The sequence below is a fragment of the Crocuta crocuta genome, unplaced genomic scaffold (genome assembly GCF_008692635.1).
Source record: "Crocuta crocuta isolate KB4526 unplaced genomic scaffold, BGI_CrCroc_1.0 scaffold177, whole genome shotgun sequence".
NCBI lineage: Eukaryota > Metazoa > Chordata > Mammalia > Carnivora > Hyaenidae > Crocuta > Crocuta crocuta.
Genome location: NW_027531880.1, coordinates 4,540,960 through 4,559,317, shown reverse-complemented (window position 1 = coordinate 4,559,317; position 18,358 = coordinate 4,540,960). Strand labels below are relative to the sequence as shown.

Genomic DNA, 18,358 nt, shown 5'->3' with positions numbered 1-18,358 from the left:
CTGTTAATGTATGACAAGCCGCAGTGGGCAGGACATCTTATTTTTCAAAGCCCGCTTGCGAGCCAGATGAAAAAAGATGTTCTGAAAAGCAGAAAAGAACACTTAGAAACCAATAAACCTCTCTACCCCCTGACCGATTCTACTTGAAGAGCTGCCTTGACTTTCCATATGCTGCATAAATCTACCCTGGTTTGGAGCCACGGAGGTCCCTGCGGATGCTCCTCACAGTTTCAATCACCTCCAACTTCGGTGGGCTCCGACAAGGGAAACCTTCCCTGATAAAGGAGACAATGTGCACTTGCTTTCCCAAAGCAGCACTCAGTGGAGATTAATCTTCTCTTACCTTTACTGCTGTGGTGGCGATTTCTAAACCTTACTTCCCAGGGCTTCATCCCAGGCCAACACAATGTTTCACCAACACTAAACAGTGACTAAAATTATAGGCAGTTTTAGTGAAAGGACCTTCCTCCATCACCTGCCCCCTTCTCCATTCCAGGTTTTGAAACACTTTTCTACCATGAAACGGGTTTATTTTTTTTTTCCCCAGACCAGAGCTTCCTCAATTGAATGTGAATAGGACATATCCCTGCTCTTTCTCCCTTTGCATCTACTTGACCTTATCTCTCCTTGTGTTTGTTTGTCTGCATCTCTCTCTCAGACAGATAGATAGGAGATGATGGATAGATGATGGATGGATGGATGGATGGATGGATGGATGGATGGATGGATAACCAAAAACTCTGTTTCTCTCTCTCTCTTTCTTTCTAATATACGGACAGAGACAGGTATATATTACATCTCTAATATATATGGACAGAAAGAAAAAGAATCAGACAAGAAGGATACAGTTTTTTCCCATTATTCCAAATGTTCAGATTTGTCCCCTTCACCAATGGAGTTTTCTCCTGAGGGCTCTCCCTCTCCCAACAAAATGGTTTTCAGCTTGAATACACAAAAAAAGGGCAGCTATTCAAAAATTTTTAAATATAAAAAATTTTAAAACATCATTAACATACTTAGAAAATTAATATAGCTATCATTAAGTGAATCAATCCAGTGATCATTTTAATAATATAAATCATTGCCTGACTAGCTTTGGAAGTCATTGGCACAAAAGCAATTTAAAAATATTAAGACCCCAAAGGAGTGATCAAATAGTAAACTCCAAAATGCAGATGGTTTAAGCCAATCTTTCTCAACTATAAGCAGGAGAAGACATTCTCAAGTGTGGACAAGAAAAAAATTCTCAATGATCTGATGACTCCTGTCTGAGAAACAATAACTTCACCATCTAAAGTCTTATTTTATAAAAATGCCTTTTAATTGTTACCTCAGAAAAGAGAAATGTTTCCTCTCTATATCTGGTCATATAAAGCACTAAAAATATCATTAAAATTTTTTGAAGTCTAAAAGAATATACAGAATCTCAAGATTACATCTGTGTGTGTGTGTGTGTGTGTGTGTGTGTGTGTGTGTGCACGCGCTTGGTTTGAGGGCCATTCCAAAGGTCTTACATATGGACAGTCCTCAGAGCTACAAACTCCTAAAACCCTAGGGAACCAAACACTCCAAACACTGAGCATCACTGTAAGGGTTCTGCTTTGTTTCTTCTTCTTGTTTCCTTTTCTTTCCTTCTTTTTCTTTTTTTTTTTTTTTTAACTTAGGGCCTTAGAAATGACTTTATTTCCTGAAGACAGGGATAAGTACTTCCTTATGATCACACACAAGACAAATGTCCAAGAAAAAAAAAAAAAAAAAAGGCAGGATTTCCTGAAGTGTGACCTTGAGCAGCCTTAATTTTTAGAGATGTGCTGCTGTAATCAGGGCTTTGTTCTGTATGCAAAGCAATCACATTTCCCCTTTTTAATTATTTAATATATTATAATACATATCTAGTCTACAGACAAGACACAGGCAGTTCTTTTTATTATTTTCACATTTCATTAAATAGAGACGAATAAGTCAAATTGCCTTTTCCTTCTAAGCAAGTCATTTTAAGTCTCTGTGATGCATAACACACACCTATGCTTCTCGCCTGCTGCTCACCCCCTTCTCATTTGTATGGCTGTCATTTCTGCGCCTGCCTTAACTTCCTACCCGAAATAAGTGCACTATCTTTGTCTTTTTCATCTAGGGATCCCCATAGAGGAAGAAAATGGAATCTATTATGGTGCATTTACAGAGCGTAGATGTTCAGGAAAATATGTTGGGAGAATAAATGCAGGCAAACATCAGAGGTGTTCATCATCATGCTCCTAACTCGGAAGAAAACGTTCAGAAATAGCTGCAAGTCACCCACCTCTCAGAATCCAGCACTACTTGGCTGACCTAAATATAAACACCTTAACCAGTGTGTCCTTCTGCACACAACTGTCACAGAACAAACTGGAGAGACTTGCAGTTGCCTACATGAATGTCCCCAGAGGGCAGGATGAGACCCTTCTGAATTCCGGAGTCAATCCTGAAATGAAAGGCTGAGCATGCTGATTGGAGGGGAATAGGTTCACCCCAGGTACTCCATATGGTTCAAAGATTTAGGAGATAGCCCTGGATCTCAGGACTCAGTGCTACTCTTGATTTAAAAGGGCATATGTATCTCCACCACATTAATATTTTAGCTAGAAGATTGCTTTGATGAGCAAACACACTTTAGTTTTTAAGGTGCTAGTGTAGTAAACATGATTTTGTATTCCTTTAATCAGATATCATTTCATGAAAAATTCTAAATGCCATAAAGACCCAGTGACATCAGATTAACTTCAAAACTGTGTTTCCTCCTCAACTGAATCAGAATATTGATTAGCCCATAACTATCACCCACCAGTGTCTTATCTCAGGCATGCCAAGACAGTCAAAAGACATTTGCGTTCTTCAAGTACCAGAACCAAGGAATCTCATGCTTCTTTAGTGGCCTCAACTTAGCATTAGACTTTTAATGATTTCTTTCCAATGTAGTCTTGCCTTCTCACTGCCCACAAGTCTCAAAGCAAACTGACTTGATTAATTCCTTGCACAGTGACATAATCAGATTAAAACAGCTTTTAAGCTAGGAAAACCTCATTATCATATAGCTTATTGTTATATGCATTTGGAAAGGGCATGGGTCAGATCATGTCTCTGGATATGAGAATTATATAGATTGAAAAGCAGACACAAGGCAGTAACACCCAAAAGGGTAGGGGTTAAATATGTCACTAGCAAAATAAAGAGGATCTACTATGACACGTTCCTTTAAGAAATTTTTTTTCCCTTTAGTTCAAAGGAGACTATTAAGGGATCACCTGAAACAATAAAAATTTCAATAAAGAACATTAGAGCACTTTACAAAGAAAATGTGGTAATGAAAATGCAGCTTAAGGGTGAAATTGGAAAAAAAAAGATAGCATATTTTGGCTTTTTATTACAGGATATTTAAGAGACAGCTTGGCAATAAATGTTAACATCTTTCTAATGGCTGGGAATGCAGTTGTATAAAGCTGAAAACTCACCTTGACTTATTGACACAGCAGAGTTTTAAGTTACATTGCTCATCCCCAGAGGAAATGTACCACATTGCAAAAAAAAGTGCTTAGCCTCACTCAATAAATGGAGGTAGGTGTGAGCTACTGTTACATAGCCACATTAGGCATTTTGACCCAGGGGAGACAGATAGAAGGGGCAACCACACCAGTAAAGAAGAATAAAAAGGGGAGGGGGAGAAGCCAGAAGGGAAAACAAACAAACAACCCCAGTAGTCATTATACCCCTCTAGGTTGAAATACAGTGAAGGGAAATAAAAAACAATATTAAAAGCATGGCCCTGTGGGGCGCCTGAGTGGTTTCGTCAGGGTTAAGCATCTGACTTTGGCTTAGGTCATGATCTCACAAGTTCCTGAGTTCAAGCCGTTCAAGCCCTGCACCGTGTTCTCTGCACAGAGCCCGCTTCAGATCCTGTCTCCCTCTCTCTCTGCCACTCCCCCCCCTGCAGTTTCTCTCTCTCCTCTCTCTCTCTCTCTTTCTCTCAAATAAATAAATAAACTTTCTAAAAAAGCATGGCCCTTGTCTTCAGCATAATTACAGTTTAGTTGAAGAGCAATAATCAAACCTTAGCAAAAGAATAGGACAGAATATACACATTATTAAGAACTAAATTACACAACAATTATATATGTGCTCCTGTGTTAGATGTTAGATTTATTTCTGAAAATTTAATATGGAAATTGACTTAAAATGAAATGGATAGATATCCCTTCTGAAGCAGGGTATGACCTGATACTGTAAAAATCCTAATTCTCTTCAAATTAATTCTTTTTTTTTTTAAATGTTTTATTTATTTTTAGGAGAGAGAGAGACAGCGTGAGCAGGGGAGGGTCAGAGAGAGAGGGAGTCACAGACTGAAACAGGCTCCAGGCTCTGAACTGGCAGTCAGCACAGAGCCCGACGCGGGGCTCGAACCCACGAACCGCGAGATCATGACCCAAGCGAAAGTCAGACGCTTAACCGACTAAGCCACCCAGGTGCCCCTCTTCAAATTAATTCTTACATTTAATGGAATTCCAATACAAATTTCAACTGAGTTTGTGAAATTTGTTCAAGCATTTATACCAACAACAAATTACACACTGTGTAAAAAGCTAAGTCAACTCTGCAACAGAAGAAGAAAAATAGGACTTGTCACTCTCAGATATTAAGACATAACAGCAAGGGATGGTAATTAAGTATAGCATGGACGGACCAGATGAAGACAAATAGAACCACGGAACAGTGTTGAAAGGTCTGATTTGGGGTCAAGCACGTGAAGAACACTAACATACGGTAGAGTTGAACCACAAATTATGGGAAAGAAGAGGTTGTAGGTGGTGATAGGAAAGCTGGTGAGCTGCACACAGGAGAATCAAAGTGGATTCCTACCTTACACGATATATGAATGCAGGATCCAAATACAGTTAAAGATGTGAATATAAAAAAATAGCAGTGTCAAACTACTAGAAGCTAGAATATGGAATGTTTTTGTGATCTATCCATGGGAAGAACTTCTTAAGCAACGTATAAAGCAAAAAGTTTGTTAAATTTTTCACATAAAACTTGACAAGGTGGGGCGCCTGGTTGGGTGAGCCAGTTAAACATCTCACTTTGGCTCAGGTCATGATCTCACCATTCGTGAGTTCGAACTCCGCACCAGGCTTTGTGCTGACGGCTCAGAACCTGGATCCTGCTGCGGATTCTGTGTCTCCCTCTCTCTCTGATCTTCCCTCACTTGCACTCTGTCTTGCTCTCTCAAAAATATAGATTACAAAAACATTTTTTCTAATTCACAAGCTAAACAAACAAAATTAACAAAGCACATCATGAATACTTTTCATAAGATGACCTAATAGAAGACATTTACAATGCCTGAATCCAATGAGGAATAAATGAGGAAATCAAAATGAAAAATACTAGAATACCAACAGAAGAACGGATGCAATATATGAACAGAAATCACAAGAAAAGGAAATCAAAAGGACTAGTAAGTATACCGAAAGTTGTTCAAACTTCCTAATAATTAGAGAAGGGTGATTTAAAATAACAAGATATCAAATATCCAGCAGATTAGAAAAAAATGAGAAAGCTGAATATGGCCAATTACCATCAGAGATGTGGATATGGGGAGCCCTTATGTACTGACCCACTACCAAGCAAGGCTTGGACAAGCAAGTAATAATATGGCTTTCTGATGCACAGGATCTACTCTTGCCTTACATCCATCTCACATAAATTCCCACACAGGTTCTTTGGGAAACATGTTTAAGGATGTTTGTGACAGCATTACTTTCATGAGGGGGCCCCGGAAGCAATCTGAGTGTCCATCCCTGGAGGAATGGGAAATCAAAACATGATCAATGGAATGTCATACAGCAATTAGGAGCAAGAGATTTGACACCGTGTGGGAACATAGATGGTTCTTAGAAACACACCACTGACTGAAATAACCAGGTAAGAATGAGATTCACATCACAATGACTTTTGTATACATTAAAAATACATGCCTACACTGTGCATAATGACTTGCTTCCAAAGAGAAAAGGGTAAATTTACAGTGGATTCATCTGACAAACACTACCTTGAGCTAGAAGATCAAGGTGAACATCAACAGTGAGAAGTCATGTTGGTAATACTACCCTTGATAAGCTGTGATGTGAAGGATACTTCACCTCAGCTTCCTCACCAAGAACACAGAACCCTAGATGAATCGTGAGAAAAACACCAAAATATCTCCACTGAGATATTAGTCATTCAAATAACAACCTGACCAGTAGTCCTCAAAATTATCAAGGCCTTCAACAAGGCCTTTCCTTTCCTTTCCCAACAAGGAAAGTCTGAGAACCTGTCAGTCTCTGGGAGCCTAAGGTGACTACATGCAGGGAGGGATCCTGGAACAGAAAAAGGACATTTGGTAAAAACTAGGGAAATCTAAATAAAGTACAGACTTTACTTTATAATGTAGGTTACATAATAATAGTAATAATTATAATAAATATTGTGATACATCACACATGTCAATAGCATGACAAATGTGCCATAGTAATGCAAGATGTTTATATTAGGAGACACAGGGTCAGGGTATACAGAAATGTTCCATACTAGGTTTGCAACTTTTCTGTATACCTAAAACTAATCTAAAATGAAAATTGAAGTATACATTCCCACAAAGCAATACATATTTTAAAGAACACACACAAATAAAAAACACGTCAACCCTAATAAAAGGATTACCTGTGGAGATGGGTATAAGGTGTGGGGATAAAACGAGAGAAGACATTGAACGTCCTCATGTTACAGAAGAAGAAGCTATATTCTAGAAGGGTTAAGTTACTTGGCCAAGATTGTACTTACAACATAGGCCTTCTGACCTTGAGTATACCAGAAGCTCTTTTTATAACTCAGCCCTGCTTTGCTTGCTCTAAGGAAAAGCTGAGAGTGAATTTACTACACAGACAGAAAATAGTTTAGCAGATGAGCCAAAAAGGAGCATGAACTTTTCCATAAAGTTGAAAAGGATGAAGGTATTGCTCTGGGGCTTAAAGCAAGTGACGGTACCCCAAAGGCTTCCAAGGTTAAACGTGGGAGCTGGCTTTAGGGCCATAGAACACTAGGGAGTAATATCAAGAGGTATTGTTTAGGCAGAAACTGGAGAAGCTTAGTTTCTAGACGATAGACTTATCAACATTAAGCACATAGCCACAAAGAATGGATACAAACATGAAACGAGTAGGATTTCTTGGATCAGAACGCAGGGCAACGTCTCAGGTCAGGGGCAAGATTTGTGACTGCAAGGCCAGAAGAGGTCCTCTAGAAGTCCGGAGGAAGATTAGTAGCACAGGTAGAAAAGAGTTTTGTTCTAATTTTCCTATTTTCTTGGTAAAATCTAAAAACTACCTGCAGGTTTTTCACGGTGAAGGAAGGACTGTTTCTAAATTTGAATCAGTAGACAGTAGACCTAAGAGCCCTTTTAGCAGAGGACATAGTGATGGCCTCCCAGTGACCAAGGATACCTGAAGGCATGACCAAGGACACAGGAGCTATAGGCACAGGAGGGAGTGATTTGGAGGTGGCATGGACATTTCCTGACAAGGTGCATTTATGTCTTTATATGATCCTCAGGGAAAGTGATAGAAATCAAAGTTAGAAAAATTCTACCCCAAATTAAGTCATCTTAGTAAAAGCCTCAGGAAACTAATTAAATTCTCAAATCACAGAGAAGAAGGAAAGCACGATGTCTTCAACACCCTCTCCCATCATCAGAAGAAATACAGACAAAGACACAAGGCTTAGATCAACACTCAAGCCCACTTACTTCAGTCATTAGCCTTTAAGAATCCTCTGTCTGCTAATGTCTTAAAAAAAAAATCAACAAGCCCAGATGGCTTGGTGATGAGAAGGTCAGGAATGCATATGTTTCCAAGTGGATGCTGGGAATGGAAAGCTAGAGGAAAAACTGTCCCTTTCAATAATAAACTAGTACAGGCTGGGATCTGAAAATCAACAGACATGTAAGTGCCTCACTCAATGAGGGCTCACAGGGAGAAAGGTTTATTTCTACCAATTTTATCAGTGCTACCAAGAAGTCATCAGTCAGTTCAGTAAATATTTCTGTACAAATTATGACACATTCGTGTAATGGAGATCTATTTCCCAATTCAAACACATAAAAAGTGGAGGGTCTAGCATGTCGCCACTTGCAGAAAATATCTCAAAGGAAAAATTAAGTTTTATCTATATGCATAGATAGATTTCAAAGAAAACTGGTCACACTAATTTCAACTGAGAAGGATACTTGAGGAGGTAATGGACAGGTGGGAGACTTTTCACATTACACACTCTTTCATGCTTCTTCAATTCTGAATCATGTGAATTTACTGCCGCTTCAAAAAATGAATAAAATGCTAAAATAAAAAGATTAAATATTTACATATTTATACCCCACTATTTTCCTCAAAGACTTTAAGAAGACAGATCAAGTTACATCTACATCTAATGCAAAAGTGTAAAATAAAGAACTGAGAGATACAGATTTAAAATAAAACAAGGAAAAGAAAAGAATAGAATCTAGAGGTAAAGTGAGGACAGAAAAATCCTATACAGAATCCTGTCTAGGGGCACCTGACTGGCTTATGTGTCGGTTATGTGTCTGACTCTTGATTTTTCAGCTCAGATCATGATCTCCCGGTTCCTAAGGTTGAGCCCCACATCAGACTCCTTGCCAACAGCACATAGCCTTCTTGGGATTCTCTCCCCCTTTCTCTCTGCCCCTGCCCTGCTCATGCTCGCTCGCTCTCTCTCTCTCTCTCTCTGTCTCTCTAAAATAAATAAATAAACCTAAAAAAAAAAAAAAAAGAATCCTGTCTAGTTTCTGGACATGGACACGAATTTGATGACAAAAGCAAAGCAGGAAACAAGATCAAAGAGTCCAGTACCAATAATAAACTAGCCTCTGAGCAGAGGAACAACCTTTCCTACAAGGGCAAGAACATGGAAATTTCTCTCAAACACCCATCTTTTAGAAGACACTGAGATACCACGTCTGTGTCCTCAGCCTCAGCGCACAACTGGACACCTGCAGAGGCTGCTCCTGAACCACCTGAGTGTGGAAAGGGCAGGCCTTTCAACTCAGAATTCAGGGCCTGGAGAACCAGTTGCCTAGGCCCACGAAGGTAGAGCAGAGAAGAAATCCTACTCATCTGACATGCCACTCGGTACACAGGCCCCAAGTTCAAAATGGAAAATCCCTGTGCTTGACCAATTAAGTGAGAGGAATTTTATGCCCTTGTCTTTTTTTTTTTTTTAATGTTTATTTATTTTTGAGAGAGAGACAGAGTGTGAGCAGGGGAGGGGCAGAGAAAAGGAGACACAGATTTTGAAGCAGGCTCCAGGTTCCAAGCTGTCAGCCCGAAGCGGGGCTCAAACCCACAAACGGTGAGATCATGACCTGAGCTGAAGTCAGCCACTCATTCGACTGAGCCACCTAGGCGCCCCATATTCCCTTGTCTTTTAGACAAACAACATGTTTGTTTCCGTCTCCTACACAGCACTGTGATGAATAGGTACCACCTTCATGGTAGCCCCCAGGCACTTGATTTCCAGAGTCATTTCTGTTTGTTTGCCAAGCCCACTCCCTTTGGGATGCATGGCACCGCCTCTCTTTCTCTCTCTTCTCCACCCCTACCTCATCCTCAATATCCCCAAAGCACATCCTAATCACCACATCCCCTGAAGTGTCACACACATCATATAGTGCACTGAGACAACACTATGTGCACACCAAACTGTTTTGGCTAGTGGAATGTGTGTGGATATGATGTTTCTTCCAGGCCTGGCTCCCAAAAATGTCCTGCACAAATCACCCACAATGCCCATCAGTTCTTCAGGTGCCTTCTGGATTTTGATACTCAGGTCAATATCAGGAGCAAAGATGGTGGAGCCTCTGTTAGTTTGAGTCTTAAATGATTACGCAGTACAAAATCCCCTTTGGTAACACACAAGGGGCTATAATGTGAGCAATAAATCATTTTTATTTTTTTATTACTGCATTTAGCCCACGTTGGCCAACACGGAAATGGAGGTTCTCCCATAACAAAAAAAGCTTAAATATTTGACATTGACTTAGATCAGACAGATGGTAAGAAGGGAAGGTACAGATACGGCAGATCCAGGCTATTCAGTGGCAAACACTGGCAAAACTATTGACTACAATACCATGGAAGGTAGACCACCTGCTGACTGAGCTTACAGTTCTTGGGGAACTAGATGGTTCTATGCTCGGAGATGGTTACAGTTCTAAAAGAACCAGAAGATGACGGAAAAACAGAATACTTGCATACATGTTGTTTGCTACTGTCTGTTATTGATTATTGGTCAGGTATTTTATAAAAGAATCATAAAATTCTAAGAACTATAATGTGTAACTGGCACATTAGCAGATAGAAATAAAAAAGAACTATTCTAGAAATTTGGGACTTAGTTAGAAAAGTCATTTATTTGCTAATTGCTCCCAGTCACCAAAAATGAAAGATGTCCTATTAAAAGACATTATGTGTTGAAGAGCCAGTGAGACTTCTCAGTTGCACATCGTGGCTCAGGACTTTGGCAAAAACCAGATTGAGGATGTTATCTTTCTACCTACTTTCAGATAACCGCAAGATGGCCACCATTAAACTAAAAAATAGAAAGAGGCACATCGACAAGGCAGCAATAAAACAAGAACCAGCCTTGAAATTGTGTCTAAGAAAGAACTGTAAGGTGACAGCACATTAAACTTTCTGAAGGAAAATAAATCAGAAGGCTTCTATATCACTAAGAGAATTGTATTACTGAAGCAATTATTACCAAGAATGAGAAAAGCTTTGAATATGAGGTAGGCCTTAAATCAGTCTCAGGAAGGAAGCGGTCTATGAATACTGGCAGTCTCCAAGGAAAGTGTAGGACCCAAGATCCATTTCAGATGTGGTGAGGACAATGGATGGTGAAAGAACTGTGGAGGGTAGAAGCAAGGGTCATTAAGCAAAATGGACAAGAACATCCTTCTCACAGAGGAAGATCAGAATCTATTCGGGGAACCTCCCCCACTCCCTGAAAAGAGATACTTCCTAATGCCTTCCCTGCAGGATGCCAACTCTGCTATGGGCCAGTGATTCCTCTGGCTGCTTTTCTTCCTTTTTCTGAATCAGAAATTACCACTGTCCTCACCACTCTCAAGTGGGAGGAGGAGGCCTGACCTTTCTGTTTTCCTCACCAGCTACTGAGCCAGAGGAATCACATCACATCTGAAGCATAGACTCACTCCCTTCCTGGAGACTCTGAAATTTGAGCTGAACAAAGTGACTAGGTAGGGGTTGAGGGTGTTCCCATGGAGAAGGGACATGTACTCTATGTGTCAAAAGAAAAATGGAATGGATTTTTGGTGACCAGAGGCGTAGACAGAGGCAGAAATGATCCTATGTGTTTTTTGAACTCCTTTTATTTTCCTTCACATTTAAATGATCTTCCCCAACTTCCCCTGCAGCGAAGTGAGACCAAGTGATTGAGTTCTAGCCAATGGAAGGCAGCCTGGCTCCTAAAATCCACCAAGTGATGTCATATGCTCTCAGCAAATGAGAACTCATGCTACAGAGCATCCTCTACTACCCTTAACCAATGAGCATTAAGCACACACCACTTGACAACAATTCATAGCCAATATGTGTGTTGCCCTGAGTTGAAATTGTTCTTCAGCCTACTGCTGTTCACTTCATTGTAGCCTCTCTATTAACCATTAATTTTGTGTTCCAGTGAACTATTTTGACTAGTAATAATTGATAAAAGATACAATGAATAGACTTGCTGGAATAAAAACAATGGAAAATATAAGAATAGTTAGAAATTTTACAGAGGCTCAAGAGTCTTCAATGAAAGCGTCAAGAAACAGAGGTAAAGACCATTAGGCAATGGGGAATAGGGCTGAAGTCCTCTGACATTACAGAGGGTAACAAGAATAGCATGAGCGTTGGTAAATGAGCCAATAATTGTATTAACAGCATCTGGGAGAAATTAAGCATGTCATGACTGTAAGAGGTTCAGAGAGACTGAAACAGTGATTCTCAATGCACAGTGCAAAGAAGCATCTCCACGGGAACCTTGCTATAAAGATCTTTTATTGTCTTCACCCAGGTAGCATCTGCATCTCCAGGAGCATCTCACCTGCAATACCCAGGATGGCTGTTGACCCAGTAAGCCCCGACAGAGCTCAAGTCCAGTTAGTACGGCTGACGGGTTGCAGAAATGTAACACAATATTGACCAACTATTCTCATACATAGAAAAAGAGTTGTCCAGACTGCATGCTTACTCAGAAAAAAAGAAAAGGAAAAAGCAAAGTTGAGAAGGTATGAGAGATGAAGGGAGGAAAGTCATTAAAGCCTTAGTAGTAGAAAACATCACGCTGCTTTAATTGGCACATATTAGGAACCTCAGTTTTTACCTTGTTATCACTAACCAGAAAGCACTTACATTCCGCCAACGACCAGACTTACAGAGACCAGAAGGTCACCCTTTGGCTATTCCCCTGGATTAAACAGAAGCTAGGGAAGGCCACGGTTCTGTTGGAAGACATTGAAAACAAGTGAAATAGGAAAAATCGGTTTCAGCATACCTCTGTAGACCGTATGTGCCTGCTGTTTCTCTGACTAGAGAACAGTCCTGGACTCTGCCACTCCTGGGTGGCTTAATGGGGTCCATTTATCAAGAATGACATTACTTCAAGACTCAGAAAGGTTTGAAGGTTTTTTCATCAATTTAGAGAGTCGTCTTCCCTATTAACTACAAAACTATCACCTATACCTTGAGTCCTGAGCACAGCTCCTGAGTACAGATTGACCCCCAATGTAGACCAACACCTCTTCTGGCACATCCATCAATGCTTCCAGTAAACTTAACCCACTGCTTCTTTCTACCGGTCCCCAACCTCAGCCTCTTCATTAACCTACAAGTGCCTATGAGCCACAATGGGTCAAACTCTAGAGTGGGCACCGTAGAAATAAATGAAGAAACTCAGCGCATGGCTCCTGTCTGCCCTCAAGAAGCCCACGATCTTGTTTGAGAGTGCCAGGACACCTGAGCCATTGATTTTGCAAGGAACAATTAATTACACAGGAAGAAACAAGCAGCAGGGACTGGCCCATTTATGCTGACTTCATTGAGCCTGCCTGACAAGAGTTCTCTCTTTCCGTCTAGATCACTCATTCATATTTTTCCTTTAGCTTTACTCAAGAAAAAAAAATTCTCGGTCTTTTTTAGTTCATTTCTCATGGCCTTCCCTATACAAATCCTCTTCTTCCTACACGCCAGAAAACTACTCACTCCTTCACTCGTGCAAGCAACTCTTTCCTTTTGCAGAAAATTATTCTTTAGCCGCTTAAAACTACAACCAACAACTCCAGTAGCCTCACTGGAAAACTATTACTAACCTCTGTACCATCCGAGCATGTTGAAAGGCACACGTGAAAGCTTTCTCTTCCCCCTCTGCATCTGTGCCTGCTTGTTCTATTGAATCAGTGAGCAGAGACAACATCTAATTATATTTTCCACCAAAACATTAACATGTTATTAATGCTTAGCAAGTAAGAAAAATAATAATGTCTTTATATTTCCCATCTTTTCCACTTCAGGATTTCATACGCAAAAAGAGATCTTAAAAGTATAGCATGCAAGGGTTTTTGGTCCATTAGATATATATTAGGTTTCTCTGTCCTCCTCTACAAAGGTTCGGCCTTTCAAATGAGGCATGCAGCTATTAGGCATTAACCCATCTGTTGTGTTTTTCTCTTTTACTTCAAAAGACTGGCACACTAGTCCCATAGCAAAAGTCATACCAAAGCTGTTCTTTTCCTAACAATACACCTTGACCACCACCAATGGACTGTCATTCAGAAATGCTCAATTATACTGTTAAGTTCCCAAATGCTTAAGAGCCACAGGGGAGTACAAAGTCCCCTTTCCTTTACCTTCTGACCCCACGCTACCCCTACGTACTACTGTGCACCTCCCTTCCCTCACACAAATCCTCCTCAAAGCTCTTTGGAGATACCAAGACCTCTCATTCCAGCAACCCTTAACTCAACCCATCCATCAAGGCCTAGATTATTCATGACATTTCCAACAAATCTTTCTTGACCATAATAGCTCTTAGTGGTGACTTGCTCTTTAGAATTTGGAACATGAAAAGATCTAAAAAGTTAACAGCACGACATAGCATATATCAGAAAGTCAAATGAGCAGAAGAATTAACACTGTTTACATCACATCAGATCAGCAGCGCCTTCAAAGCAGGCAGCAGAATTCTTACAGATCACGTCCTCAATATCACACACATATTTATACCACTCTGAACCACCCATGGCTTTCCGCCCAACAAAGTTTATGAGCTTCTTGGGGGCAGAGACTGTTTCTCATACAGCTTCAGAATTCCCTGTAATAACTAACACTAATAGTGCTGGACATGCAGAAAGTACACAGTGGATTCTTTTTGATTTGCCCCATAGGGAAGCTGGGAATATTTTCTAGTTGAGTAAAATCAAGCTAAAGCAATACATCAGTGATAGAGCACTGAGACTCAGTGTGATAACATTTTCAATGAACTAAGTGGGATTCAGACTCATAGAGACCCACTCTTCATGCAATTTCAGCAGAGAGAGTGTATGTGGCAGGCGGGGCAGATGAATAGGGTCAGATTATCAGTTCTCAAATGGCCTTCAAGAACATCGGATGGAAGCCATCCTCTTAAGAGATGAAAAAGTAATTGGGGAAACCTCCTAACTGAAACTGGAAGACCAGATTGCTCATGAGGTGTGAGCCCTGTTCACAGCTTTGCAGTAACAATGTGCAGTGCTGTTTGTCCCTGAAAAATAAAGTGCCCCACCTCTGCCTCGAGGCAGGGAGTGAACCATCATTCAGAGTCCCCATCCATGCTTAATGGCAATGCATTTAATGTTGTTTTGATGATGTGTAACACTGTTGATTGCAGATCTATTGTAATTGCTTTCTTTTTCCTATGTCATCTATGCCACATGCAACAAATAGTAGCACATTCTCTAAACAATTAAATTGTGCCACAGCAGAATACAGAGCGGCAACGGGAAAACCTGCGTTCAAATAACCAAACCCTTAATTGAGCAGCTAAGATTTTTTTTTCAATTTTCTGACATTACTTTTCTAGCTCAGATAGCAATAAAGCAGTGCTGGACTGTGTCACCCAGATATTTTTGTTAACAAGCACTAACTGCACATCTGTGATGTGCCAGCACTATTCCAGGAATTACGGAAGATCAAATGAATAATCTCTGCTTCTGCCCTCAAGAATCTTAGTAAGATGATTAAAAATGAACACAAAAAGTCTAATAAAGGGAGAACATAAAAGGCTAATAGGAAGCTATGGAATTTGAGAGTAGGAACAAATTCCCTAATTTTCCTTAACTGGGGAAATCATATTAATAAAAACCATGTGTGTTTATAAAGCAATATCCACCGAAATTAGAAAGTTCTTAATTTCAAAAGATGGATATCTTCCATTTTAGATCATTCTTGTGAGCTCACATTTACTTCTAGCACTTGATTGCCTACTGACAAAACAATATGCTAACTTTTTCACAGATTCTGATTTTTAAAAGTTTTCTCAGAAGAGCATGCCTTATTTGCCTGTATCAGAATATTGCTGCCATGGAGTTAATAATGAAAAGCAATATAACTTTGTATGTCCAGCACACTTTACAGCTTCCAAAGCATTTCCACAAACACTATTTCAATAGGTCTCATTTGGTCAAGACAAAACCCAAGGAAGTATGCAGGGTCAGTTGATTGTGTTCCTGGGTGTGTATGTGTGCAGGTTAATGTTATTTTTTTCATCATGCACAGAGGAACCGGAGGCTCGGAGAAGTCTGGTGAGTGACAGTGACAACTGGCATTTGTCAGCCTTGTCAGACAAAAAGAAAATTGCTGGCTAAGCCCTCCAATCTAAAATTACTCACAAGTTATTACACTTGAAAACTCGTGTTCCCACTGGTATATGTTCTCTCGAAAAGCGAGTATGTCCTGGGCAGGACTCAGCATCTGGGGGCGCCCCGCATCCCCTTGTCTCCACGTGCGGCCCCTTGTTCCCTTCCAGGACAATGGCCAACTCCCCTTCTCTCATTCTCTGTTCTCAGCGGAGGAATAAAAGGCAGGTATCTGTTCTTCCATCCTGAAGAGCCAAAGCTACTGAATTATGTCCTTTAAAAGTATTTGGATTTTAAAACTTTGCTACAACTTTACAAGGAAAGTCCTTATGCTGATAAACACATTTAGGGCAGCGGCCATCGTGTGGAAGGAATTTGACACTGAATCACTGATGCTGCCATCTCTTTGGACAGTGATTAACAAAAGGCCTCTGAGCTTATCTTCAGGGTCATAGAAGGAAAGAGAAGCTGGCACTAATGCACCCTGCCCTGTGTCCCTGAAAGGAATTTCAGGGATGAGCAATGACAGATTTAACAAGTAGAGAAAGCCCACTGAGTCTCCAGGGGATGAGGCACCAAAAAAAAAAAAAAAAGAAAGAAAGAAAGAAAAAGAAAAAAAAGAATCTGGGAAGCAGCCAGAGCCTGAGACTGAGTCCCTTGGCCTCTCTTCCCACCTACCCAAGCACATTTGCCCCCAGCTGATCTCAGACCGTAAAGGCTCAAGCCCTGTGGTTCTTAAAACATGCCCCAGGACCAAATCTGTCCTCAAGTCCCACAACCCGTCTGCATCACTCTGTCTTCCACCGAAAACATCGAAGGGGAAACGCCATCCTTACCTCGTAGTGAGCCACGCGCTGAGATTCGGATATCAGTTGTGCACTGCACACTTTGCAGTAACTGTCTGTAAATAAATCCTGATCGATATCGGAGGACTTCATCAGGCTAAAGGAGAATCAACAGAAAAGAAAAATGAGTCCACAGCTTTGATGTTTATGCAGGACATCAACTGCGTACAAAAGCCAGAAGCACAGTAACAGACCCCATGATCGTAGCAGTGGGGGAGCCCTCCCTACACCTTAGGTGATACCATGTCAGTTAACCACGGTAAGTGTAGAGTTTATAATTTTCTCATAAATGCCCAGTAAGACTGCTGGTACCCTGCAAAATAGAAATGCACCTTTGGTTTTCTCTTTTCGACCAACCAGACTTCTATCTAACGCACTGCCAAGGATTTATGTGAGAGGATATTTTCATACCTGATTTATATTAACAAACTATTGTAAGCATTCAATATATGCAACATAAGAAGGAGGTGGAATGAATTTTGAGATATCACGTACTAGACTATGTTGCGCCTACCAGATCCAAATGCAACTCAAATTCTTCTTTAAGAGAATGTGTAATGAAATAGGAAAAAGTTTACCTTTAACAACAGAAGTGTTTACAAATCAGTACGTACAGTATTATCCTAAATTTGTTTTAAACTATGTATAGGTGCATAGAAAAGCATCCCAGGAAGTTTTAATAAAGTCTTAATAGCAATTATCCTTCAGAGATTATGGGTAATCACTTACGTAATTTTATTTTTTAATTTTCTATAATGAACATATATTACTTTTGAAGTGCATAGAAAAAAAGTTAGCTTTGTCAAGAACCTTATAAGCAATATAAAATTTAGTTTTGAGTTCAATAGCTATATTTCAGAATTAAAAAATAAAATCAGGCTAAACTATAACTTTTCTTGCAAGCCTATACCTTGTAAAGTGAGAAGCCCTCACCATCCATGCTGACTTTTCCACGTTTAGGGTTACTGATATTCATAAAAGCCACCTCCATCATTATACACCACAATTGAGCCCACAAAGGCAAATAAACATATTGTCAAACCCCAAACCCTGAATCAAAATGCAGCCAAGGATCTCACGCTTGTGAAAGCGATCTGTCACAAAGGTATCTCATAGCAGCTGCAGTGTAACGTTACCACCGTAGAAACACACACCAACGCATCAGAATGCTTTCCTCCAACCCAGAAACTCCACTTCATTTTACCTCCTACCTGCCAGGTAAAAAAGTAAGGACTGTACCCAACAGCAGGCATATAGAGAGGCAAGAGAATTTCAGACAACAGTGAGTTTATTTTACTCCCATGCCCTCATTTGATATATGAGACTGAAGTCACATAGTTGATTATTGGCAGGGCCATATAAGCTGCCTGATTTGCATGACTCCAGTTTCCACACTGCAAAACCATCCCCGGTCCAGCCCAGGTTTCATGCTACTTGCCAGCCGTGTGATGTTGGATGAGTCACTAAACCTTCTAGACTTCGTTTCCTCCTACACAAATTAAGATAAAATATTATCCATGCCTTTTTTAGA

At 40.2% G+C, this 18,358-nt stretch overlaps 1 protein-coding gene across 1 annotated transcript in view; it reads right to left on the bottom strand.

The window, feature by feature from the left end:
- The window catches only part of ZMAT4 (zinc finger matrin-type 4), a 223,557-nt gene that overhangs the window by 137,986 nt on the left and 67,213 nt on the right, over positions 1–18,358 (bottom strand). Inside the window, exon 2 of the mRNA XM_077773125.1 lies at positions 16,819–16,924. Within this exon, the coding sequence (XP_077629251.1) occupies positions 16,819–16,920 (102 nt within the window). The 5' untranslated portion in view covers positions 16,921–16,924. The remainder of the gene's footprint in view (positions 1–16,818; positions 16,925–18,358) is intronic.